Source organism: Megascapheus bottae, chromosome 20 (assembly GCF_031878675.1).
Source record: "Megascapheus bottae isolate mThoBot1 chromosome 20, mThoBot2.hap1, whole genome shotgun sequence".
NCBI classification, from domain to species: domain Eukaryota; kingdom Metazoa; phylum Chordata; class Mammalia; order Rodentia; family Geomyidae; genus Megascapheus; species Megascapheus bottae.
Genome location: NC_143528.1, coordinates 39,334,512 through 39,359,666, shown reverse-complemented (window position 1 = coordinate 39,359,666; position 25,155 = coordinate 39,334,512). Strand labels below are relative to the sequence as shown.

Genomic DNA, 25,155 nt, shown 5'->3' with positions numbered 1-25,155 from the left:
AAAAAGCAAAGGATACTGTCCACCAAATTCTGACTGGTTGCTATAAAAATCATAGATAACTTTAACCTTAATGATAGAAAAGCTCCGCCCAGTTTTGTTTAATGTATGTCTACAGGAAGAAAACAACTCTAAGGGTCTTCTGGAGGCATGGTAGTCTGTTGGCAGCCTACCCAAGTCCCTTGGGTTTTTTCCTTTCAGTGTGTTCCAGCATGATTCTAACTGCCTGTATGTGTGGGCCCTCTACCTGCAAGTATTTTTCCTAATGCTGTACATTATGCAGATGTTAGTAAATGAAAGCTGCCTGATACTTGCCAGGCCCCATGCTCCTTAGTAGGAGAATTCTGAGGTGTACATTTTACCATTTTTCTTGAGTTTCTGCCACAGGAATAAGTTCCAGTTGCTCAAAAATGGAATGTGGCTCAATAACATCCATTATCAACCACCTTTCTTGTTTATATGAGAGATCCTGTAAAAATGGCACCACCCACAAGAACTTCTTGCTTTCAGACTTTTCTCAGGTCAACCTTTGGGAAAATCCAAAAAAGGACAGGTATATTAAATACAGTAAGGCATAGCTTGGTGGGGAGTTATACTATATTCTATTTTTATGTGTGCCTTTTTCTTTTGAATAAATGCATTTAGCTTATAATTCAAAATAAAGTATATGTTCTACCTATACATTCACAGTGGTAGGAATGGATGTTTAATCCCTGTTTCCTCCTATGTAGTCTAGGCTGGCCTTGAATTTAGATCTTCCAACCTTCTTCAAACTGCTACAATTCGTAGCACTTAATCTTCTTCCTTTTCCCTCAATGCTCAGTAAACTTGAGCATAGACGCAAATGATTTATCTGAGGGCATATCTTCTAACCTGACTCAGTTGCAGAATTACCGGAGGTGTTTTGTTATAAATTCAGGTCCCATGATCTCATGGGCACTTGGTGGCTCCTTATATATTAAATATATCCAATAGCTCTGATTAATCAACATGTCCAGATAACTGAGACTGTGGGTATATTCTTCATAACTACTACTTGGAAACCACTGGATCATGGGTAATACAAGTGTCATGTTTCCTTGCCTGGCTTCTTGAAGAGGCATCCAGGAACATATATTCAAATCTTGAAGAGGCATCTGGGAACATATATTCAAATCCTGAACGAGCAACATTTTTTTTGTTTATGTGCCAGTCCTGGGACTTGAACTAAGCATTGTCCCTGAGTTTCTTTTTGTTCAAGGCAAGCACTCTACCACTTGAGCCACAGTGCCACTTCAGGCTTTTTCTGTTTATGTAGTACTAAGGAATCAAACCCAGGACTTTGTGCTAGGCAAGCACTCTATTGCTAAGCCACATTCCCAGCCCCACAAGCAACTTTTTTACCCTCAATAAATTATCTCTCACCAACCTGAACCTAAACTAGGAACAGTTAGCTTAAATAACTGTCTACTTGGTCTACTTTCAAAGTTTGGTTTGGAGATAACATTTCTTTGGTCCTATATCTACTGTGTATCTCTTCCTAATATTTTTCCCTTCATCTGTTTTAGGAGCTAAAGGAGTGCGCAGGTCATGTATTTGTGGATTCTGTCCCTGAATTCTGTTTGCCTGAGGTGAGATGAAAGTGAATCTTATTGCAGAAAAAAAAAATTTTTATCGTGTAATCTCTCACAATGAAGTCAAGAAGGCCATTTAAGGGGCTTATCTTCCTGTTTTCAAATTGAAACAAATGTGTTATTCCTGGCACATTGTTATACAGATAAAACATTAGGAGCTTTTTATTGTCTATAACTCATTTAAGTCACTCCTTCCAATTTCTAGCTCTTTCTATAATCCTACTAATACATCTGGGACATAGTTTTGAGCAAGATAAGGAAATAACTTGAAAGCCTTTCAGTTTTGTAATTATAATGGCTTTTGTGCTTAGATTGGCCATACTTCCCACTTCTTACAGTGAGTAATTGATGAGGATTGCTATTATTCATTCAATGCCAGTAAACTATAAAAAAATTTTACCCTAGCTGACTTGAAATATATTGAATATTGCTTGAAACTCATAGTTTCCACACTTAGTCATAAACATTATCACACTGAAACTTGTAAAAGTTTGGGGCAAGTTTGATCCTTTAGTCTGTATTAGTTTTAAAAGCAGCTGATGTCAGCTAGCAGGCCTAATCCACAGACTGGCTCACTTATGGTTCTCAAGACAGAAATGGAGTGTACAGATGCCAGTGGCTTCACTGGAGTGCTTGAGAAAATCAATAAGAATGTGCCACCCTCCTCTTTCTGAGTACCCAGTGGATCACATGCCTAATGAACACTTATAATTCAAGGGGAAAAGACAGTTGGGAGCTTCATCTGCCCACTCTGTCTTTACCCCTTATTTGATACTCTATATTATGTGTATATGCTTCTTGGAGGTACCAGAAAGAACATGTAATTGAAGTTTGAGATAACAGTAGTAAGAATAAAGGTGTACCTTGGAGAGTATCACAAAGGTACAATGCCTTTGTACCTCTGATTATATAAAATTATATTGATCCAAATGAATTCCAGGAAATGGAAACAAATGGTTTTTTTCTTGCTTGCTGTTTTTGTTTTCTTTTTGCCTTGTTTGTTCATTAAGGGAGAATGAGGGGGCAGCAGAGAAATGGGGGAAAAAAGGGTAAAGAAATACAGCAGTGGAACTCAATAGATACCATGTTGAAAATGAACTCTACAGTTTATGAGTGGGGATGGGAGGGAAAAATGAAGAGAGAGAAGCAAAGCCTTGCCTTGGTGGTAAACTCAGTAAACCCAATCCCAGTCCTATGAGACATATAATCTCATGCAGCTACGTTAATATCTGTGTATATGTCTAACACACTGTTATAATCAGCCAGTAGGTTAGGGTGTTGGACCTGGTTATATTGGTGGTTAGAACCCTAAAGGTTTATGTGAACAGCTTGAGGTTAAAATAATTTTGATTTTATTTCACTGAGTAAAAGTATGTAAGTAATTTTATAAATATATAAACAGGTCACCAAGTTTGGATGATAGATTTATTTCTCAGTGAAAATGTTTGTAACTTACATTCTTGATACCGGTATATCAAGGATGAATTTTTTTTTTCTCTTAACTGTCCTCACCAAGTTTCTCATAATCCTAAGCTCTGTGGGTTGATTTTCAAAGTTTTGCTGCCCAGCTTCTATACATATGGTGATCTCTCTGAACTTTATTGTCGCCTCAGCTTTCATCCTGCCATTTTATCTTAATTTCCTTATTTATTTAAAAATGGTTCTGCAGAGGGCCGGGAATTTGTGCCTAGCATGCACAAAGACTCCAGTTTGATTCCTTGGTACCACATACATAGAAAAAAGCCAGAAGTGGTGCTATGGCTCAAGTGGTAGAGCTCTAGCATTGAGGAAACCCAAGGACAGTGTTCAGGCCTTGAGCCCAAGCCCAGGACTGGCAAAAATAAAAAAAAAAGGTTCTGCAGAGGTTGTGGAGAGTACAACATCCTTACTCACAAGGGTCTTGTCTCATAAAAGCAGAGCACAGTGCAGAGTTAAGAGTGATACCCATCAACTGGTATCACAGTCCTAGCAGTGAGGCTTGTGACCTCTGCTTATTATACTCAGTCCTGAGCTGAGCAGCTTTATTAAATTAACCTATTTTACATGTAAAGTCATTCTCCTGGTAAGAGTACACACTGCCTCATACTATTTGTGTCATACTTTTCTTATGTGTTCTCTATGGGGGGGCATAGTAGCTCAATAACCTATTTTCCCACCCAGGCCATGTCTGTGACATGACTGCTTGTCCTCAGTGCATGGCCCCAGGGTGAACTCCTCTGCAAGGGAGTTGAGAGTGGTGGGTGATGATTGTTTTCCCGGGCTCCTCGCAGAGCTGACTCCTTCCATGCATGTGGGGAAGGAAAGGAGTCACAGAGCAAGGCACTGTGCTGGTGTGCCCTGTGCACAGGCAGATACTATGAAGGACTTGGGAATCTGGGGAGCAATGGTGTTCTGCTGCCCAGGCACTTTGGAAAGGCCTGGTAGAAGCATTGAGCTTAGCAGACAAGTAAGACATATTTATGGTAGAAATTTTCCACCTACTGAAAGAATTTCCTAAAATCTACCTACCTAACTTTGTGTAGCTGCTGACCTGTCTCTTGTTTCACACGATGTTTAATCCACTAAGGACCGGAAGCTAGGATTTAGTTAGAATGTGAGACATCCATATTTGTATACACACACACACACACACACACACACACACACACACACACACACAGTGGTCAGAAATTACCTCATGAAACAAAAACTACTTTCCTCCCCACTTGACTTTTGAACAGTTTCTGCGTGCTGTTAACATTCCTGTTAATTTCCTGTTAATAGCAGAGGAACAGAGCTCCTGGAGAGCATGTCATCTGCTTTTGAGCTACCTGGTTTCACTTGCCAGGCAGCAGCTGCTCTATGACTTGTTGTCACACATATGCAGTTAGTGCAGAAGAACTATTCTAGTACCATCACAGTGCTGCTGGCGGGCTGGCTGCATTCTTGTTGTTAGCCTGTCCATCTTACTAGTTAATGTCAGTATTGAAAAACGTCCTACAATGAGAGAATGGAAGTATTGCAGCAAAGAGCTCATTATTCTGAAGTACAAAAACTACTTCTCTGCATTCTGACATCCTCATTTTTTAGCTACATTGTGTTGATCTATGTGCCCTGCACAGTTACCTATCATCCCTTCCTTTCTTTTCAGACGGAGCTAATTGACCTGTCTACAGTAGATGTGATTCTCATCTCTAACTATCACTGCATGATGGCCCTGCCCTACATCACCGAGCACACAGGATTCACAGGCACTGTCTATGCCACAGAACCCACGGTCCAGATTGGCAGGTGAGAGCATTGGGACACAGCTGCCCAGACAGTGACTGGTGCCTGCTTCTTCCTTCTGAACAGGAATAGGCTGCTCTCTAGATAAGCTATTCCTGGACATGCCTGGAGACTGATGTGTATAGGTTGTCTTTTATATGCATAGGTGCACGCACACACACAACATACAAAGGTAGGAGTTCACTGAGACAGCTCTTCTACAGTTAACAGTAATTAGTGGAGGAAGAGACAACAAAGATGCAAGGCAGTGAGCTCTGAGTAAAGGAACCTAGCATTATTAGTAAAGAAGAAAATTATTAATTTGCCTTCAAAATATTCCCCACTTGATGGTTTAGGTCATAATGTAAACAGAGACTGCTTGTAGAAAACCGGAGAGGGGCTGGGAGTGTAGCCTAGTGGTAGAGTGTTCGTTAGCATGCACAAAGCCCTGGGTTCGATTCCCTGGTACCACATACTCAGAAGAAGCCAGAAGTAGCCCTTGAGCAAAAAGTATCCAAGGACAGTGCCTAGTCCCTGAGTTCAAGCCCCCAGGACTGGCAAAAAAAAAAAAAAAAAAAGGAAAGAAAGAAAACAGGGAAGAGATGCATAATGAAAGTTACCAAGTCCCTACTGGTGACAACATGAAATGAAGACCGCAAGTGTGATCTTCTGTTCCATCCACTCTGGGAAGGCTCTGCAGTTGCTCTCTGCCCTCACCCCGCCTATGCAGTATGACAGCTGCATATAACTACAGAACTATTTATTGAGAAAAAAATCATGTGAAAAGTTTAATTCCCCTCCCATCTCAGTTTGTTTTATAGTAAATTAACAAGTACTATATAAGTTTAAAGTGTCAAGACCCAAAATACAGGAACTAAGGGTAATATAGACTCTTAAGTTATTCTAGTGTGTTATATAGGTTCCACAAAGGGGAACGACTAGAAATAAAACCAAATTTTTGTGTTTAACACCAGGTTACAGTGTACAGGGATTACATGTATACAGGGATATGAGGAGAGATCATTATAGACACTCAGTGATAGATCAGAGGAAAAGCTAAAAGTAATAGTCACTGTCAGAAAAAGCTAAGACATAAGTATAGATACCCTAAACTGTTCTTATGAAAGCTATAGTGAGATGGTGATGAGCCTGGGTCCCAGAGCTTGGAATGATGGGACCAGTATGTCTCCTTCAACAAAGAAGGCTGGACAGGCTCCAGTGGCCTGTTCCTATAATCTTAGCTACTCAGGAGGCTGAGGTATGAGGATCATGGTTACATGCTAGCCTCAGTAGGAAAGTCTGTAAGACTATTTTTTGTTGGTGGTGGTGGGGTGGTGGTTTTTTTCTGGTCCCAGGGCTTGATCTCCTTGGGCTTCTTTCACTCAAAGCTAGTGCTCTACCACTTGGCCACAACTCTACTTGTGGCTTTTTCTGTGATTAGTTGGAGAGAAGAGTCTCTTGACTTCCCTACCTGGGCTGGCTTTGAACAGCTTTGAACCAGATCTGCCTCGTGAGTAGCTAGGATTACAGGTATGAGCCACTGGGACCTGGCCTGTAAAAGTCTTAACTCCAGTTAACTACCAAAAAGTAAGAAGTAGAGCTGTGGCTCAGGTGATAAGATTACCAACCTTCAGGAGATAAAAAATGCTTAGGAACGGGATCCAGTCCCTGAGATCAAGCCTCAGGACCTACTCAAGAGAGAAGAGGGGCCTTATGGCAGGGTTAGGACTGAGAAAAGAAATGTGAGGTAAAGTTTTTCAACTTCTATGGGCTAATAAATTTATAGCTTACCACAATAGATCAGGTAGGTAGGTAGGTAGGTAGGAAGGAAGAATTGGGGGGGGGGGAGAGAGATAGAAATAGCACTAAGTCAATTAGGATCATATGTACTAGAGTGTGAACCACAATTCAAGTTATTGAACATGTATTTCTAGCTTCTTGGTGTAACCTTCAAATACTTTAGTAGTTCTTTATTCCCTGACTCCTCAGAAGTCTGTGGATCCTGGAATAGTCCATGCAGTGTTCATTTCTTAGATTTCCTTTACATTTGCAAAATGTCCTTGGAAAAAGAGGGTGGGGGCAGTAAGAAGAGCAAGTCCATTTCCCCTGGCAACAGTGTTACAATATGGAGGGTGTTTTTTTTTTTTTTTTTTCTTTTTTCTAAACTCAGGCTTCTTATGGAAGAGCTGGTGAATTTCATTGAAAGAGTGCCAAAGGCTCAGTCTGCCTCCTTGTGGAAGAATAAAGGAATACAGCGGTGAGGAGAAGCCCTCATCTGTGGACCACAGAACTGTATGCTGCACAAGCAAAACATCTCACTTGGTTTCTATGTTGTATCACACGTTGCTCTTGTTAGAATTAAAGATCTTCCCTGTCTTGTGGAAGGGTTACATTTGGGTAGTAGGGTCCTGTTCTAGGGTTGGGGTTCAGTGGGAACATCTGGTTCCATCTTTGAGGTTATCAAGGTTTAAGGGAAAATCAGATGACTTAACAGGTCAGGTACATTTTTGTTTGACCTTTCTTGTGGAAATGTTTAATCACAGTGCTGTTGGCATTCAGGAATATGAAGAAGTCTTTCTGCTTAGGAAAGCTGAGGAAGAAAGATATTCCTTAGGGAGCAACTATGAGAGCCAGGGGAAAGAGTTTCTTCCCAGACAGAAGAGTTTGGAAAAGAACCCAGGTGTCATGTCAGTGGAATTAATGAGAAATTCCTTGTGGCATCAAGTGGGTAGAGCACACAGATGAAAAGAAATAGAATGGAAGAAAGGAATGAGGTGATGCAGGCTCTCAGATGCAAGCCTGGAATTTTACATTGCTGAGAATATATAATTCACCAGCAGAGGTTTATAAGGTAGAAAATGACATTTGTTTCAGGCAAAGGAACTCAGCATGAAGGGTGGGTAGAAATGTAGAGAAGAAAGCAGGAGACCAACATTACAACCGTTTGAAGAACCCACCGAGGCCTCAAAGAAATAATGTATACCAGCACTATCCTAAATGTGCTAGTTATGTAATACTTAAAAAAAAAAAAAACTCAATGAGAAGCCAGTCACTGGTGGCTCATTCCTATAATCCCACCTACTCAGGAGGCAGAGGTCTGAGGATTGTGGCTCAGAGCTAGCATGAACAGGAAACTCCATGAGACTCTTATCTCCAATAAACTACCAAAAGCCAGAAATGGTACTGTGGTTCAAGTGATAGAATACTCGCCTTGAACTAAAGAAGCTCAGCGACAGGGCCTAGGCCCAAAATTCAAACCCCAAAACTGACCAAAAAAAAAACAGCTTCAATGAGGTAGTGGCTTTAATGCTTTTATAGGAGATAGGTGTGATGTAAAGAGGTTAATAACCTGCCCAAGGTCAGACTGGACAAGCTCTGGAGTAAACCCAGGCGCCTGTCTGGCTCCTCACCCACCTAGCATGTGTGTGTGACCACCCTCTGATGGGTGGAGGAGGAAGTATATTTATGGACCTTCTCTCCTGTCTTCCCTTGACTGGGACTAGGCTGTACAACTGGCTTCTCCTTGAGAAATGCTTCCGCACATGCAATTAGCTGAATCTTTTCGGTCTGTTTCCCTAATCTGGCTGCTCTCCCAGCATGGCACTTCCCCTCCAATCTTTATGTGGCATTCACATCTCTCTTTTCCATCACCCCTCCATATGCCACTTGCCCTCTCTCCTTTTTTGCCTACTGAACCACACAGGACCCCAGTTCCCTCCATCTCATCCTTAAAAATATTGAGGCTGGGTGTTTGGCCTAGTGGTAGAGTGCTTGCCTAGCATGCACAAAGACCCGGGCTCAATTCCTTGGTACCACATACATAGAAACAGCTGGAAGTGGTGCTGTGGCTCACATGGTAGAGTGCTAACCTTCAGAAAGCCCCCAAGGACAGTGCTCAGACCCTGTGTTCAAGCCCAGGACTGGCAAAAAAAAAAAAAAAAATCTTAGGATTTGGTTTTCTTTCCTCCAAGAACATGTGTGTACTTTGGCTTCCCTTACTTCCTCCTTTTAAATTTATGCCCTTTCTAGTGCTCTGCCACAAATAGTTCTGGCACATCAGGAATGGTATTCAGAGGTCAGTATTTCCTGACTTTCCTGAGCCAAGCCTTATTTATCTCTTCTGTAACCTTGGGTAGAAGTCCTTGACAGGTTGTGTTTGTTTTTGTTTTTTTGCCTCCATTCTTTCTAAAATATACCAAAATAGCTCACAAAAATATGCCATCATGGGCTGGGAGTTTGGCCTAGTGGTAGAGTGCTTGCTTAGCATGCACAAAGCTCTGGGTTCAGTACCACATACACAGAAAAGGCTGGAAGTGGCACTGGGGCTCAAGTGGTAGAGCACTAGCCTTGAGCTAAAGAAGCTCAGGACCAGTGCCCAGTCCCTGAGCTCAAGCCCCAGGACTGGCAAAAAAATATATAGTAAAATAGAAATAAATTAGGTAAAAATTATTTTTTAAAAATGCCATCACCAATTATGAAAAATGTGAATTGATTTTAAAGTAGAGGGCTAGAGCTGGGACCAGAAAAGATGCTTAGGAAATGTCCCTTTTAAAAGAAGGCCCTGGTAGAAATAAAACTTTGAATCCCTCATCTTGCCACCTGGTGGGCAAAAATGAAAGTACTCATTTGGAAGACAAGCAAGGAGAATAAAGGGTGCTGTTGGAGAGGATGGTCATTCACGCTGACCTGATCCAAGGTTGCCTTGTGAGCATGAGATGAAATTACTCATGGAGAAAGGAGAGTCTCATTCTTGAGAAGACTATGAAGAGGTGTGAGATATACCAAAACAGCTGGCTTTTTTCCTCCTGGATAAATTTATGGGATATACTAGAACTGGCATAAGAATTTGCAAAGCTCTTTATTCTTTACTGGCATCAGACAAAAGTGTTCTTTTGAAATATTTGCCAGAATTTATCTTGGACCAGAATACCACAAGTGCTTCATTGGGGAAGTTTTTGTGCTGAAAGCTTCACATCAAGTGCCTAGAATGAATATATTTTATTACTTTGAGTTACTAACAATGCCATCAAAAAAGAAAACAATAAATTAAAAATTTTCAGGCTTATTGGTCAGAATAATCTGGTGAATTCTCTTAAATCACTTGAAGTTGGTTGGGATTAGCATTTGATTTATTATTAGTACAGACACCAAAAAAAAATATTACTCTTGCTTTTTGACAGTTGTATGACTTCCCGCCTTAAAGAAGGGATGGGGGCTGGGAGCATAGCCCTCTGGTACAGTGCTCACCTCACATGCACAAAGCCCTAGGTTCAGTTCATAAACAGAAAAAGCAAGAGTGGCACTGTAGCTCAAGTGGCAGAGCACTAGCCTTGGGCAAAAAGTGTCCAAAGACAGTGCCCAGGCTCTGAGTTCAAGCCCCAGGACTGGCAAAAAAAAAAAAAATACACATATATATGTGTGTGTGTATATATATATACACACACACATATATATATATATATATAGAGAGAGAGAGAGAGAGGCTAGAATTCAATAAGTTATGGAATTAATTATAGACTTTACTGCCATAAAAAGACTTAAAAATAAAACACGTGCATATTAAGGTTGATATTTCCTTACTCAGCCACTGCTTAGCTATTTGTGAAGGAATTTATGTCTAACTATAACCTAGGAAGAAAATTTTAAAGTAGGGGCATAGAGTTCAAATACACTGGTGTTTGAATTTCAAATTTCTGTTTCCTATAGCTTTAGCCCTTTTTCTTTTCTAGGTCTTATTACCTCATTTTTTAAATGGCATTAACAATTTTGAAGGATTTTTGTGAGGAATAATGAGTGAAGTCCTTAAAACAGTGCCACGCATAGCACAGGTGCTCTGTGGAAACTAGTGTTCTGATTCCTATAATAATACATTACAGTAACCAGGGCACATCTGCCTTCTAGCCTAATCTATTTTCAGTCACCACTTTTCTGGTGAAGCAAAGTGGTCAAGTGGGCGAAGGAAACTGCTTTCTCACCCACCACCAGCTGTACTTAGCACTGCCACCCACACTCAGCGGGGCTCAGTCTCATTTCCTGTAAAATGAGAGAATTGAGTTGAATTATCTCTAAGTCCACTTATATTATGGTTTAAATGATCTCTAAATGAGAGGCTTCTTAAGACAGCTCTTCAAGGTTGACAGTACTTCAATAGAGTCAGCTTGTTGAGCCTCGTGACCCCAGAGCCTGATCGTTTCACTCAGTTCATGAGCCTCTGAAGGACTGATTTATACTAACTGAACACCTAGAAAGTTGACTGACAAATAAAAACCCTTTCAGTCATTTTATCCTGAGATGTCTCACTGGCTTAGCTAGTGTGGCTCACCTCTCTAGGTTGCTATTCTGATGAGTAAGGAGATGAGATTACAGAAAGGAGGTTTTCTGATGGCTATGGAATTCAACAGAGACAGTTTACAGGATCCTAAGAGTTATTCCTATTATGCTCTGAGATCAGACATGCTTCCATTTTACACTGCACATGCATACATGTGTGTGATGAGTTCTTCACTGTACTAAGAAAAACTTTTCTGCTTTTTGAAATTTGTATGTTCTTGTTAACTTTGTGCTTTCATTCAGCAAACACTTAGAAGTATCCCCCTCTCTCCCCGCCGCCCCAGTCCTGGGACTTGAACTCAGGGCCTGGGCACTGCCCCTGAGCTTCTTTGTGCTCAAGGCTAGCACTTTACCATTTGAACCAAAGCACCAGTTCTGGCTTTTTCTGAATAGTTTATTGGAAGTAAGAGTCTCACAGATTTTCCTGACCCAGCTGGCTTCAAAGTATGATCCTCAGATCTCAGTCTCCTGAGTAGCTAGAACTACAAGCATGAACCACCAGCCCCAGCTTTAGAATTTTTTTTATTTTTGTTTGTTTGTTCGTTTTTAGAGAAAGGCTCTGGCTGTGGAGCCTACAATGGCCTTGAACTCACAATCTCATTGTCTCAGCCTCCTGAGGGCTAAGATTACAGACATATACCACCAATGCAAGGCTTACTTATTACCTTATATAAGTGGTGCTTTCGGGCTTAAAGTCTTAATTCTTTAACAACAGCACATGATCTTTTGTGTTTCCTCCGTGGTAAGATGTGAAGAGGCAGGGGGTGGCCTTTGGCATGAAGTCAAAGCAATGGGGAAGAAGTTTAGGTATTCATGTGATGGGAATAAAATAAGACAATGGAATCTTTTATTAGAAAGAACTTATGAAAAATTTACACTATAAACTTAACTTTGGTAAATTTAAAAGTCCAGAGAAAAATAAGAACTAGTTCCATCTGGGGTTTCTTATCCCACTTACCTTAAATCACCTGATAATCCTACAATGGCTTTAAATAGCTCTGCAAATACTTTACTATAGTTTTGACCATAAGTAAGCAAAAGGGGAATTTTAGGGAAAGCTAACTTAGATAAGTTGTTTGGAGACAGACAAAACAACTCCATATCTGGAAAGAATGAAAGATATTAACAAAAAAGATTTGGTGGGGGTTGGGGGCAGTGACTCATGCCTGTAATCCTAGCTACTCAGGAGGCCAAGACATGAAGTTCGAGGTTTCAAACCCAGCAGGGGCACAAAAGTCCATGCGAGAGACTCTTTAACTCCAATTAACCATCAGAAAATCAGAACCACTGTGGCGCTGTGGTCCAAAGTGGTAGAACACTAGCCCTAAGCTGAAGAGTTCAGGGATAGTGCCCAGGCCCAGAGTTCATGCCCTATGACCAACAGAGGGGAAAAATAAGGATTTGTAGGGTTGGATATGGAATTCAGAGTGACTGGTGTTCTGATACACTTGTACAAAGATACTCCCAAAAGTTCCCACTTGACTTGCTTGCTCATGGCTGGTGCTCTACCACTTGAGCCATATTTCCAGCCAGGTTTTTTTGCTAGCCAAAGCTAGCTAGCTTTTTTCTTAGAGAAAGAGACTGTCAGATCTTACTGCCCAAGCTGACTTCAGATCAAGCCATGATCTTCTAATCTCAGGCTTCCATTACAGGTTGAACCACCAGCATGTAGCCAGATTAACCAATTTAAATAAGAGTTACAAATTACTAGAAAGGCAAGTTGTATTTCATAAGGAAGTCTTACCTAGTAACTGACCTTGTGGTACATTTACAGACTGCTGCCTTCTCCCCTCAAGGATGCAATAGAAGTGTCAACCTGGAGAAGGTGCTACACAATGCAAGAGGTGAACTCTGCCCTGAGTAAAATCCAGCTGGTGGGATATTCTCAGAAAATTGTGAGTACTAACATGAATAATGAATGCTTGGTTCGTACTTTTGGCCTTTAGAGGTTCTGGTAATTCCCCTTTTGAAGAAAAAAGCATGTATTTTTTTTTCCTCCCTCCCTGCGGAGGTTCTGGAGGTATGTATTCCTAACCCTCACATTTTTTCACGAGCTAGCATTGCATTAAGTAGAGGAGAAAGTCACGTAGAACCCCAGTTCTGAGACAGATAAAACGAGAAACAGAAAAACAGCAATGATTTAATGGACTAAATAATGAGAATTCCTGTTTTTACTGTAATCAGTGCCTGGAGCACCAATGGCAGAACAATCGAGAGCCCTCCAGGTATTGTGGCTGAAGCCAGTGATCCTGGTAACTTAGAATGTGGAGATCTGGAGATCACAGCCCTGGCTTTAAAAAAAAAATTCACAGGATTGTTCCTCAGCTGTCTCGACTCCATGGTATGCATTTGTTATCCTCAGCAAAGCTGAGAAGCACAAATAAGAGGATCATAGTCCAGGACAGCCTGGGCCTAAAGGCAGACAGACCCTGTCTCACAGGTAACCAGCACAAAACCAGCTGGAGACCTAGTGGTTAACCCTGCCTAACAAGTGTGAGGTCCTATTTCAACATCTACAACTGAAAAAAAAATGATAATAATAACCAGAAGCCTAACACCAACAACCCAAAATGAAACATGAAAACCAGTGTTTGGCTCTTGATTCTCTTTGTTAATGTGTCACTTTGCCTTTTAGTGACTGAGTCTTAAGTACCTACTGTCTGAAATGAGGCTTAAAAGGTGATCAAAGATTTTATTCCTACCACAGACTCTAACATTATTTCTGTCTTGCTTTAAACTTTGCAGATTACTTTAAAATAATTTCACTTTCTGTACTTGCTTTTTCCAGCAAACTTATATGCTGGCTTTGTTTACTAAAAGCTCAAGTTCTTGTGATTCTTTTCAGGAGCTTTTTGGCGCTGTCCAGGTGACTCCCCTGAGCTCTGGCTATGCTCTTGGAAGCTCCAACTGGATCATCCAGTCCCATTATGAGAAGGTCTCTTATGTCTCCGGATCCTCCCTGCTTACCACACACCCGCAGGTAATAAAAAAAGTCTTGTTCAACATGGCTGTTCAATCCAAATTCCAAAAATATCCAGTGAGCTATAATCCTTTTTTTTTTTTTTTTTTTGCCAATTCTGGGGCTTGAACTCAGGGCCTTAGCACTGTTCTTGGTACTTTCTCAAGGCTAGAGCTCTGCCATTTGACCCATAGCACCACTTCTGGCTTTTTCTATGTATGTGGTAACTAAGTAATCAAACTCGGGTCTTCATTCATGTAGGCAGTCACTCTACCACTAGGCCAAACTCCTGAGTATTCATTTACTCAGTAGATAATTGTTACTGAATACCTAACAAAAAGCCATATACCTGTCAAGCATATTTAAGTGTTAGGAATTAAGTGACCATCAGACAGTCCCTGCCAGCATGGATTTTACCTTCATTAGATGTGTAGGGGGAAGAAGGTGAATGAGATGTAAAGGTGTAAATAAATCAGCAGAGTCTTTCCAGATTGTGATACAAGCCCTGAAAACGAAGCAGAATTATTCTAGAGCAAATGTAATAGTTGAGATTTAGTAGTCAAAGATAGCCTCCACCAGTTGTAATGACACATGCCTAAATCTTATCATCCGGGAGGCCAAGGCAGGAGGTCCAAAGCTCAAGGCCAGCCTGGGCTTCATATTGAGACATGATCTCAAACACACAGGGACAGAGGAAGAGAAACAGAAAAGGACTCTGGATCCATCAGCTAAATAGATTAATAAAGACCTAGCCCTGCGACCTTGTAAGAGATGACAGAAGAAAGGACCCCCTACCATAGAACAAACTGCTCACATTTGAGGAGCAGGGAATGCATTTTGACTGCAGCGTACTATGCACAGTGAGCAGAGAATCCCAGAAAAGGATCCAGGCCTGATCATGGCATACTTTGTAGACTATGATGAGGAATTGTAATCTTTGCTGTGTTGAGGTTTGAATTTTGGGGTACTGTGCCTGCTTCACTTGCTTGCTCAATGGTGCTCTACCACTTGAAACACATTTCTAGCCCATCTTTTTGCTGATTATTATGGAGTTGGAGTCTTACATACTTTTCTGTGTAGGCTAGCTTCTAGATCCTTTGGCTCTTGACTCCTGAGTTCTAGAACTATAGGCCTTAGCCATCAGGCCTTGGCCTGATTTTATTTCAGTGTATAATGGGAGACCATGGGAAAGTTAATTATTCATCCCTATTTCGTGTACAAAGAGCAATGTTTTGCATGTAATATTTAAGATATTTGTAAATAATTTATTGTTCATTCCCAAAATCTTGATTCTATTTTTATAAAGTGGGATTAAGATTAGATAGCTAATTGAGGATTGTATAGACTCAAAAATACTTCGTAGGTTGGGGGCTGGGAGTTTGGCCTAGTGGTTAAAGTGCTTGCCTAGCATGCATGAAGACCCAGGTTCAATTCCTTGGTACCACATACATAGAAAAAAGCTGGAAGTGGTGCTGAGGCTCAAGTGGTAGAGCTCTAGCCTTGAGAAAGTCCAAGGACAGTGCTTAAGCCCTGAGCCCAAGCCCAGGACTGGGAAAAAAAAAAATACCTTGTAGGAGTTTATATCCAATATTATTAAATTTTTAAACTTATGAACATAACTTTAGGATTTTATTTCCATAATAAAAGATGAAGCATAGCAGTGGATCACCTAGCCCTTTGCCTGCTTTCCTACTCCAGGTTCACAATGCTTACTACATGCCGTGGCATTTCACCTTTTTCCTTTATTTGGTTGCTCAGTGGTTTGAACTCAGGACCTTGTATTAGGCAAGCACTCTTCCGCTGGGCTAATCACCAGCCCATAGTTTCACCTTTTTCCAGAAGCACAGTGTTAACCTCTCCAGCATGGCCATCCTTTCTGTCAGTTATCCCTGAACTGTTTTTGTTAGAAAAGTCCATCAAATTTTAGAAACAGTCTCTGAAGAACCACCGCTGGATCAAAGAAAAAAGAACTTGTCTTTTTTTTTTTTTTTTTTTTTGCCAGTCCTGGGCTTGAGCTCAGGGCCTGAGCACTGTCCTTGGACTTTTCTCAAGGATAGAGCTCTACCACTTGAGCCTCAGCACCACTTCCGGCTTTTTTCTATGTATGTGGTACCGAGGAATCGAACCTGGGTGGGTCTTCATGCATGCTAGGCAAACACTTAACCACTAGGCCAAACTCCCGGCCCCAGAATCTGTCTTTTTTAGTTGATAAATAAACTTGCATATTATTTATGGCATACTTTTACATACACATTTATTGAATTGCTATATCAAGACAATTAGCATATCTCATTTTGAAAGCAAAATGGAGAAGAATGCCAGGTCCTGAGCCAGAAGAAGAGAATGTCTCTCTGCTGATGCTCTGTATTGTTTTGTTCATACTTTATTTTTTTATTGTGATTATGGGGCTTGAACTTGGGGGACCTGGGTACTGTCTCAGAGTTCTTTTGCTTAAGGCTCATGCTCTTTGAGCCACTTCCAGTTTTAAGTTTTCTTTTCTTTTTTCTTTTTTTTTGTTCAGTCAAAGGGTTTGAACTCTGGGCGTGGGTGCTGTCCCTGAACTCTGCTGCTCAAGGTCAAGGCTCTACCACTTTGAGCCACAGCACCACTTCCAGTTTTCTGGTGGTTAATTGGAGATGTGAATATCACAGACTTTTGTGTCTGGGCTGGCTTTGAACCATGATCCTCAAATCCCAGTCTCGTAAGTAGCTAGGATTACAGGGGTGAGCCACACCTGGCCCACTTCCAGTTTTCTGGTGGCTAATTGGATATAAGAGTCTCCCAGACTTTCTTGCCCACTCAGCCATACCTTCTTTTATATCCAAGTTTTATTTCAAGGTTAGAAGGACAAGAGCTATTTTTACTGTAGCTAGCAGAATTCTAGGCTCTTCCCGCTTGTTGAAATCAAAAGGCCCATCAATGTCATCTTAATCTGCTTCATTGAATCAAAACTTTCTTATCGGCATTTTTGATATGTTACTCCATAAACGACAGAAAGATTACTTGGCTGCCAACTCCTCCAATTTGTCCTCTTAGATCAAAATCTTTATAGTACTACTGATGTAATTTCCGGTAAATTATTCTTATAATGGCCATAAGTTTAAAGGAACAGTAAGGTCTTAAAAGTAATAAGCAGGAGCTGGGAGTTTGGCCTAGCGGTTAGAGTACTTGTGCAAGGAGACCCGAGTTCAATTCCTCAATACCATATACATAGAAAAGCCGGAAGTGGTGGTGTGGTTCAAGAGGTAAAGCACTAGCCCTGAGGAAACAAAGCCTAAGGACAGTGTTTGCTAGGCAAACACTCTATCACTAAGCCAAACTCCTGGCCATTGTCATACATATATTTAAGTGTTATATTTTTGTTATACATTATTTTAATTTCACAATTCTTATTTTTTAGCATTATGGTAAAAGTAAATTAATTCACTAGAATTTGATTAAGATACCTTTGAAATACAACTTTCTTATAAATGTTCTACATATGTTAGAAAAGAATGTGTACATGGATCCTGGAGTGTGGCTCTAGGACATTGCCCAGTCCCTGAATTCAAGTCTCAGGACTGGCCAAAAAAAAAAAAAAAAGGTATTCTTGTTGTAAGTGTAAAACATTTTTCTGTGTGTATTTGCTAACCTGAGCTTTTGATGTAAGGCAGATCTGGGGGAGGGGAGAGATCCAGGAGCTTGAACTCAGGTCCCAGGCACTTACTGTATATGAGTTTATTTTTGCTAAAAGCTAGCAATCTACAGCACCACTTCTGGCTTTTTCTGTGCATGTGGTACTAAGAAATTGGACGCAGGGCTTCATGCATGCTAGGCAAGCACTCCACCACTAAGCCACATCCCCAGCCCAAGTCTTGTATTTTAGCCACCAGTTTCCCAAGAACTTGATGATGGGTTGGACATAGAAAGAGCCATGTCTATTTGTCTCGCTCCCTTGCTGTTTGTAGATTACATTCCTTTTTAAATTACTGATTATAGTTCTCTGTTGTTTTTCAGCCCATGGACCAAGCATCTCTCAAAAACAGTGATGTTCTTATTCTGACAGGGCTCACCCAGATCCCCACAGCAAACCCTGATGGCATGGTGGGAGAGTTCTGCAGCAATCTAGGTATGGGCATCTCAGGTCTGAACTTGGTTTTCAAAAGTACCTTGCTCGGGGCCGGGAGTTTGGCCTAGTGGTTAAAGTGCTTGCCTAGCATGCATGAAGACCCAGGTTCGATTCCTCGGTACCACAGACATAGAAGAAAGCCGGAAGTGGTGCTGAGGCTCAAGCGGAAATGCTCTAGCCTTGAGAAAGTCCAAGGACAGTGCTCAAGCCCTGAGCCCAAGCCCAGGACTGGCAAAAAAAAAAAAAAAAAAAAAAAAAAAAAACTACCTTGCTCCTTCCCTTCACAGCCCCATCCTCTGGTGCCTCCCTACCCCCATTTACTTCTGTCCTTTGTGGACAGCAATTCAAAGCCTGTTGTCGTCTGTGGGAGAAATCCTACAGTATGTTAAATCTGAAAGTGTGCCCCGAGTGGGTCATAAGACGTAAATGATGACTGTCAGCAGTTTGTAGACCTGTTCAACAGTCTCCCACCCTGACAGTGTTTAATCCCTGCTTTTGATGAATTGGTATGGGACAGGTAGCAGATACCAAAGAAGAGAAGAATCACATCTGTGCTATGCAAATAATAGACTTTGAAGTCACAGCTGTGATATAATGAATGAAGGTAATGTTTCCCACTGTTACTTAGTTAATATTAGTTTTTCTTGAGAGGCCTGTGGAGCATTCCACTAGGAAGAATTCTATTTTCCCTTGGGTATAATTGGTAATAAAACCTAGAAATGTTACCTTATTTTAGAAAAGTAGATTGCTTACTGCTTTTTGTGAGTTCAGGTTGCTGTACCAAAAGTGTGATGGCATAGGTGGAGATGAGGACCTCTGAGATAAAGGTGCTTATTCCCTCGAGGCTGGAGCTCTACCAGGTGAATCATGCCTCTACTTCAGCTTTTTGCTGGTTATTTGGTAATAAAAGAAGATTTGTCTGCATGGACTAGCTTTCTGAGTAGCTGGAATTATAGGTGTGAGCCACTGGAGTCTAGCTTCGATTTGAGTCTTAAGTTTGTATGTTTGCTTATAATCTAGAAATACAGATGCAAAGTAATTGGATTTGGGAGGGAACATCTCCCAAATGAGTGAGTAGTGAGTCCACTTCTCACCTGCCTCAAGGAACAATGACTTTATAAAAACAAGCATTGAGCCAAGGAAGCTCAGAGACGGTGCCCAGGCCCTGAGTTCAAGCCCCAGGAAGGCCAGAAGAGAAAAAGAAAATGCCACAAAGTGCATCAAATAGAAAAAGTTGGCCTATTCCTTAGGATCAAAGATGAAAAAGAGAAGGTCAGGAGTGTGGCCGAGTGGTAGAGTGCTTGCCTAGAGTGCATGAAGCCCTGGGTTCAATTCCTCGGTACCACACACACATAAGAAGCTGGAAGTGGTACTGTGGCTCAAGTGGTAAGAGTGCTTACCTTGAGCAAAAAATGTCCAAGGATAGTGCCCAGGCCCTGAGTTTAAGCCCCAAAACTGGCAGGGGAGGAGAGGAAAGGGAGAGAAGAAGATGAAAAAGAGAGAGGGCTGACAGATTTTTGAGCAGGACAGCTGCCAGGGAAGCACTGGAGTCTACACCCTTGATAGCCAGTCATCCATAGAAACTCACACTCAAGGTGATAGGGAAGTCAGCTCCCAGCCTGTGCTTTCCCCTCCAAAGAAGCAGATTACTATCCACCCGGGTGCATTATTAGAACAGACTGGGAAAACAAATGCAATTATTATTTCAAAAGTTACATTGTACCTTTAAAAACTGTATGTTAGGTAAGACTTTCACCTTCTGGCTGTGTCTTTCCTAGCTCTGACAGTTCGCAATGGAGGGAATGTTCTGGTTCCCTGCTACCCTTCTGGAGTGATCTACGACCTTCTGGAGTGCCTGTACCAGTACATTGACTCGGCTGGCCTCTCCAGTGTCCCCTTCTATTTTATCTCCCCCGTGGCCAATAGTTCTTTGGAGTTTTCCCAGATTTTCGCCGAATGGTATGTCAGTGTTCTCTCTGAGTTCTGTTAGATTTAGCACATCGAAACAGTAGGAGTAAGCTAGGTACTGTTGGGTCATGCCAGTAGCTACTTAGGAGACTGAGATCTGAGAATAAAGGTTTGAAGCCAGCCCAGGAAGAAAAGTCCATGAGACTTTTATCTCCAATTCTCCACCAGAAAACCAAAAATGGCTAAATGGTAGAGCACTAGCTTCGAGCAAAAAAGCTCAGGAACAGCACCCAGACCCTGAGTTCAAGCTCTAAAACCAGAATTTTTAAAAATTAGCCAGATATATGTTCACCCTGAATATTCCATGGGTATAATTTTTAATTCACAGTGAAATTCACCACTGAAAAACTTCTGGTGTTTAGTTTTGCTCTGCGGCCACTAGGTGGCAGCAGGTTGCCAGTGTGTGCATGCTAATGCTGCTTTTCCTCTTTCAAAGGCTTTGTCACAACAAACAAAGTAAGGTGTACCTCCCAGAACCGCCTTTTCCTCATGCAGAGGTAAGGACAGAATCAGTGAAGATGTGTCGGTGGCTCAGTGTGGATGGAGAATCTGAGTGAACAAACATAGCTTTTTCTTAATTTCTATGACAAGCTTCCTCTTGTTTGCATGTTGTGTTACCTCTGGGTTTACACAGATCACAGCCCACCTCTTACAGTCCCTGTGCCTTCTGACTTGAAGTAACATTTATGTATTGTCAACTGTTCTTTCCAGTTATGCCAATCACATGGAAAATAACTTTTTAGTTTAAAAGAGAGAAGGCTGGGCCGGGAGTTTGGCCTAGTGATAGAGTGCTTGCCTAGCATGCACGAAGACCCGGGTTCGGTTCCTTGGTACCACATACATAGCAAAAAGCCGGAAGTGGTGCTGAGGCTCAAGTGGTAGAGTGCTAGCCTTGAGAAAGTCCAAGGACAGTGCTCAGGCCCTGAGCCCAAGCCCAGGACTGGCAAAAAAAAAGAGAGAGAGAGAGAGAAGGCTGCCGGGCACTGTGGCTCACGCCTGTAACCCTAGCTACTCAGGAAGCTGAGATCTGAGGATCAAGGTTCAAAACCAGCCCAGGCACAAAAGGACCAGAGACTCTTATCTCCAGTTAATCTCTAGAAAATGGGAAGTGGGGCTTGGCTCAAGGGTATCCTTGAGCTGAAGAGCTCAGGGACAGCTCCCAGGCCAAGTTCGAGCCCCTTGACCCACAAAAGAGAGAGGGGATGGGAAGAGGGAGAGAGAAAAGGCTTTTCTATCACAAAACTAACAAAGGCCCAGTACCCAGTTTTGTTTCCCTTCTTTTCCTTCCAGTTGACATATTTTAGACATTTTTCTATGTGACTGCTTCATATTATTGCTGCTGGTAGTCCATAGCTTATCATAGACATACAGTAATAATGTTAATTTTTTTTTCTGAATTGCTAGTTTGTGTTAGGTATTTGATTCAAAAGCACAATGTTTAGATAGACATAAACACTTCAAGAAATGTTAGAAATGCATTCTGAAGCCTCTGAATACTACAGCCTGAGCACATGTGTTGTGGAGTGTGTATAAACAGAAACAAGAGTTAGCAGAAGACACCAGAACTTCATAGAGTTTCAGCACTGGTACTGATGTGCACCTGAATGCCCATCCACAGGACAGTGGATGTTGCAGCACTGCCACACAGCAGCCAGATCTATGCTGAGGCTGTGTGAGACTGAACAGTATTCTCTAGGTGTTGCACTGAGGCCACAGCCCTCTCTCCCCGGTACTACAGTATATTGTGCTGCTAAGCTGGGCTAGGCCATAGGTGTATCCTATGCCTTTTCCACTACATGTAAATGTTCAGCTTTGGACATGTTACCAGGATGTAGCTCATTATAAACTAGGGGGAATCTATTTATTAATATTTGTTATTCAGCACATTTTAGAGCAGTCTGAGGTTCACTGAAAGTTATAAGTTCTCATATATTTCCAGCTCCTCCCACACCAGAGCAGTTTGTTTGTTTGCTGCTTTTGTTTTTGTTTGCCAGTCCTAGAGTTTAAACACAGGGCCTGGGCTCTGTCCCTGAGCCTATTTTTTTAGCTCAAGCTAGCATTATACCACTTGAGTCACACAGCACCACTTCTGGCCTTTTCTGTTTATGTGGTAATGAGAAATCTAACCCAGGACTTCATGTATCTAGGGCAAGCACTCTACCACTAAGCCACATTCCCGGCCCCAGAGCAGTTTATTTGTAAGAACGGATGGACCTACACATAGTAGGTCTATAACCCAAAGTCCATTGGAGCTCACTCTTGTTGTGCCTTCTCTGGGATCAGCTGAATAAGTAATGACTCTTGGTATGCCTTCTCTGGGGTCAGCTGAATGAGTAATGACATGTATCTGGTTTCCATAGTGTGCAGAGTAAGTTTGCTGCCCTGAAGCCCTTTCCCCCAGGCAGTCCATGGCAAGCACCAACTTTCCCACCTCCATAGCTTGGCTTTCCTAGAATGACATAGGGTTCAGTGTTGCAGTGCATATCCTTCTTTGGTTGGCTGCTTCCACTTAGTAAGAGGCCTCCCAGCCTTTTCTTGACTGGACTATATATTCCATTGCCTAAAAATACCAGTTTATCCATTGCCAACTAATACTTGCATTGCTTCCAAGTTTGGCAGTTGAATAAATATCCATGTGAAGTTTTTGTGGACATTTTTAACTTCAAGTACAATGATTACTGGATCCTCTGGTAAGTATATGATTTAAAAAAAAAAATGCAGCCAGGTATCTTCCACAAGGCCATGCTACTTTGCCCCACTCACCCATCCCATACCAAGCGAGCGTTCCTGCCATCTGTTTATCTTCCATGGTTATCTAGGTCTTTGCTTATCTTTCAATTGGGTTCATTTCCCTGATGAGTTCTCAGAAGAGTTTGTACATTTCCAAACTCTAATAGAGTATATCTCCCCCAGTATTTTCTCCAGTGTGTGGCTTTTCATCTTTCCTCATTTGTATGTTAAGTATCTTCTGCACACCTGCCCACACCTTGGCTCTTCTTCAGCCTAGGCAGGCTAACACCTCTTCCTGTGTGCTTTCTGTGCCTTCTAGCTCATTCAGACCAATAAGCTGAAGCATTACCCCAGCATCCACGGAGACTTCAGCAATGACTTCCGACAGCCCTGTGTGGTGTTCACTGGGCACCCTTCTCTCCGATTCGGGGACGTGGTCCACTTCATGGAACTCTGGGGAAAGTCTAGTCTCAACACTGTCATATTTACAGGTAAATTATAGTGGATCATTCCCTTTCCACTGGGGTATTAGTGATGCGACCAAGCCAGTTGAGAGATACAAATGAAGGTTTCACATTAGGCATACATGCAAACTTAGGAACCAGAACCAGCACCCACGTCACATAAGAAGTGGGTGTGGCACCAGGTGGCAGCCTGGCTCACTCCCCGTTTGAAGGCTCGCCTTCCTGGGAAGAAAGTTTCAACAGGAGCGTTTGTTGTGTGGCTTGGTCCCATTATTGGCCCTCTGTGTGGTAAAGATGTCTGGGTTTTTGCCAGTCCTGGGACTTGAACTCAGGGCCTGGGCTCTGTCCCTGAAACTCTCAGTGCTCAAGACTAGCTCTCTACCACTTGAGCCACAGCCCCACATCCAGCCTTTTCTGTTTATGTGGTACTGAGAAATAGATCCCAGGGCTTTGTGCATGTTAGGCAAGCACTCTACCACTAAGCCACATACCCAGTCCCTGGATGTTTGTTGTGACCACCAGAGGGGATGTGATTGCTGTGGTCTGCACCAGACCTGTCCACTGTGAAGGTACTGCTCTTGTTACGTTTGCTCCGTGTCTTTTTGGGGACACGATGGTGTAGATAAGCACACAGCACACATCCACATGTGCACATCCTATTCTGGCCTGAATAAATTATCACCGTGATGGTTACTAAAAGGCATTTTAGAAAAGCTCTGTCTTTTTGTTCTAGACCTAGGGCTTGAACTTAGCCTAGGCATGGTCCTTCAGCTTTTTTTGTTTAAGGCTCTACCATTTGAGCCACAGCTCTACTTTTGGCCTTTTGTTGGTTAACTGGAAATAAGAGTCTAATAGATTTTCCTGGCTTTGAACCCTGATGCTCAATCTCAGCTTCCAAAAAAAAAAAAAGAATTAGTATTTCATATGTCTGTCTGTCCATTTATATGTCTATCCCCACATCTGCTTCTGTCCACACCTGTGCCCTCCCCCTAAACCCATAAACATCCCTCACTACTCTGTCCTTGTTGACATTCCTCCTCTTCCTCCTCCTCCCATGACTGGCACTATACTTGCTGTTGGCTCTTCCTGCCAGGCTGACCTGTGTTGACCCTGCTAGCCCCTCACTTGGTTGTCCTCTCTTGCCTGCAAATTAAAGATTCCCTGTGTGCACTTCCCTTAGAACCAGACTTCTCATACTTGGAAGCCCTGGCTCCCTACCAGCCCTTGGCCATGAAGTGTATCTACTGCCCCATTGACACACGACTGAACTTCATCCAGGTGTCAAAGCTCCTTAAAGAAGTACAGGTAAGAAGGGCGTGGCGATGTGTTGTTACACTTCCATGGTGTACCCTGAGGGGTGCCTGCCTGTGTAAGCCTCTGTCCTTAGTTCTCAGATGTACAGAACAAAGAAGACCTTCTAGAAGGGAGAAGCAAGTCTCCTCTCCAACAAAATTGAAAGTAAAAGGGACGGAAACACGGTCAATTACTTTTGATGAAAACCAGTTGTGTCATCAGGACACCAGTGGATCACGCTGTAATTCTAGCGATTCAGGAGACTGACATCTATGGATCGTATGAACCTGGGCAGGAAAAGTTTGTGAGATTCTTATCTTCAATACCGAAAGCCAGAAGTAGAGCTGTATATAGCTCAAGTGGTAGAGTGAGGGACAGCTCCCAGGACCTGAGTCTAAGCCCCAGGACCAGCATAAAAGAAAAACTAGTTATGTCTTTAAAATCAGA

At 42.1% G+C, this 25,155-nt stretch overlaps 1 protein-coding gene across 2 annotated transcripts in view; it reads left to right on the top strand.

Moving 5' to 3' along the window:
- Positions 1 to 25,155, top strand: part of Ints9 (integrator complex subunit 9) — a 60,254-nt gene that overhangs the window by 27,570 nt on the left and 7,529 nt on the right. For both annotated transcript variants that reach the window (XM_090353674.1, XM_090353675.1), the window contains exons 4-13: positions 1,545 to 1,607; positions 4,741 to 4,880; positions 7,027 to 7,113; positions 12,961 to 13,081; positions 14,032 to 14,166; positions 18,142 to 18,253; positions 20,032 to 20,212; positions 20,658 to 20,718; positions 23,271 to 23,442; positions 24,596 to 24,720. In XM_090353674.1, the coding sequence (XP_090209800.1) occupies positions 1,545 to 1,607; positions 4,741 to 4,880; positions 7,027 to 7,113; positions 12,961 to 13,081; positions 14,032 to 14,166; positions 18,142 to 18,253; positions 20,032 to 20,212; positions 20,658 to 20,718; positions 23,271 to 23,442; positions 24,596 to 24,720 (1,197 nt within the window). The remainder of the gene's footprint in view (positions 1 to 1,544; positions 1,608 to 4,740; positions 4,881 to 7,026; positions 7,114 to 12,960; positions 13,082 to 14,031; positions 14,167 to 18,141; positions 18,254 to 20,031; positions 20,213 to 20,657; positions 20,719 to 23,270; positions 23,443 to 24,595; positions 24,721 to 25,155) is intronic.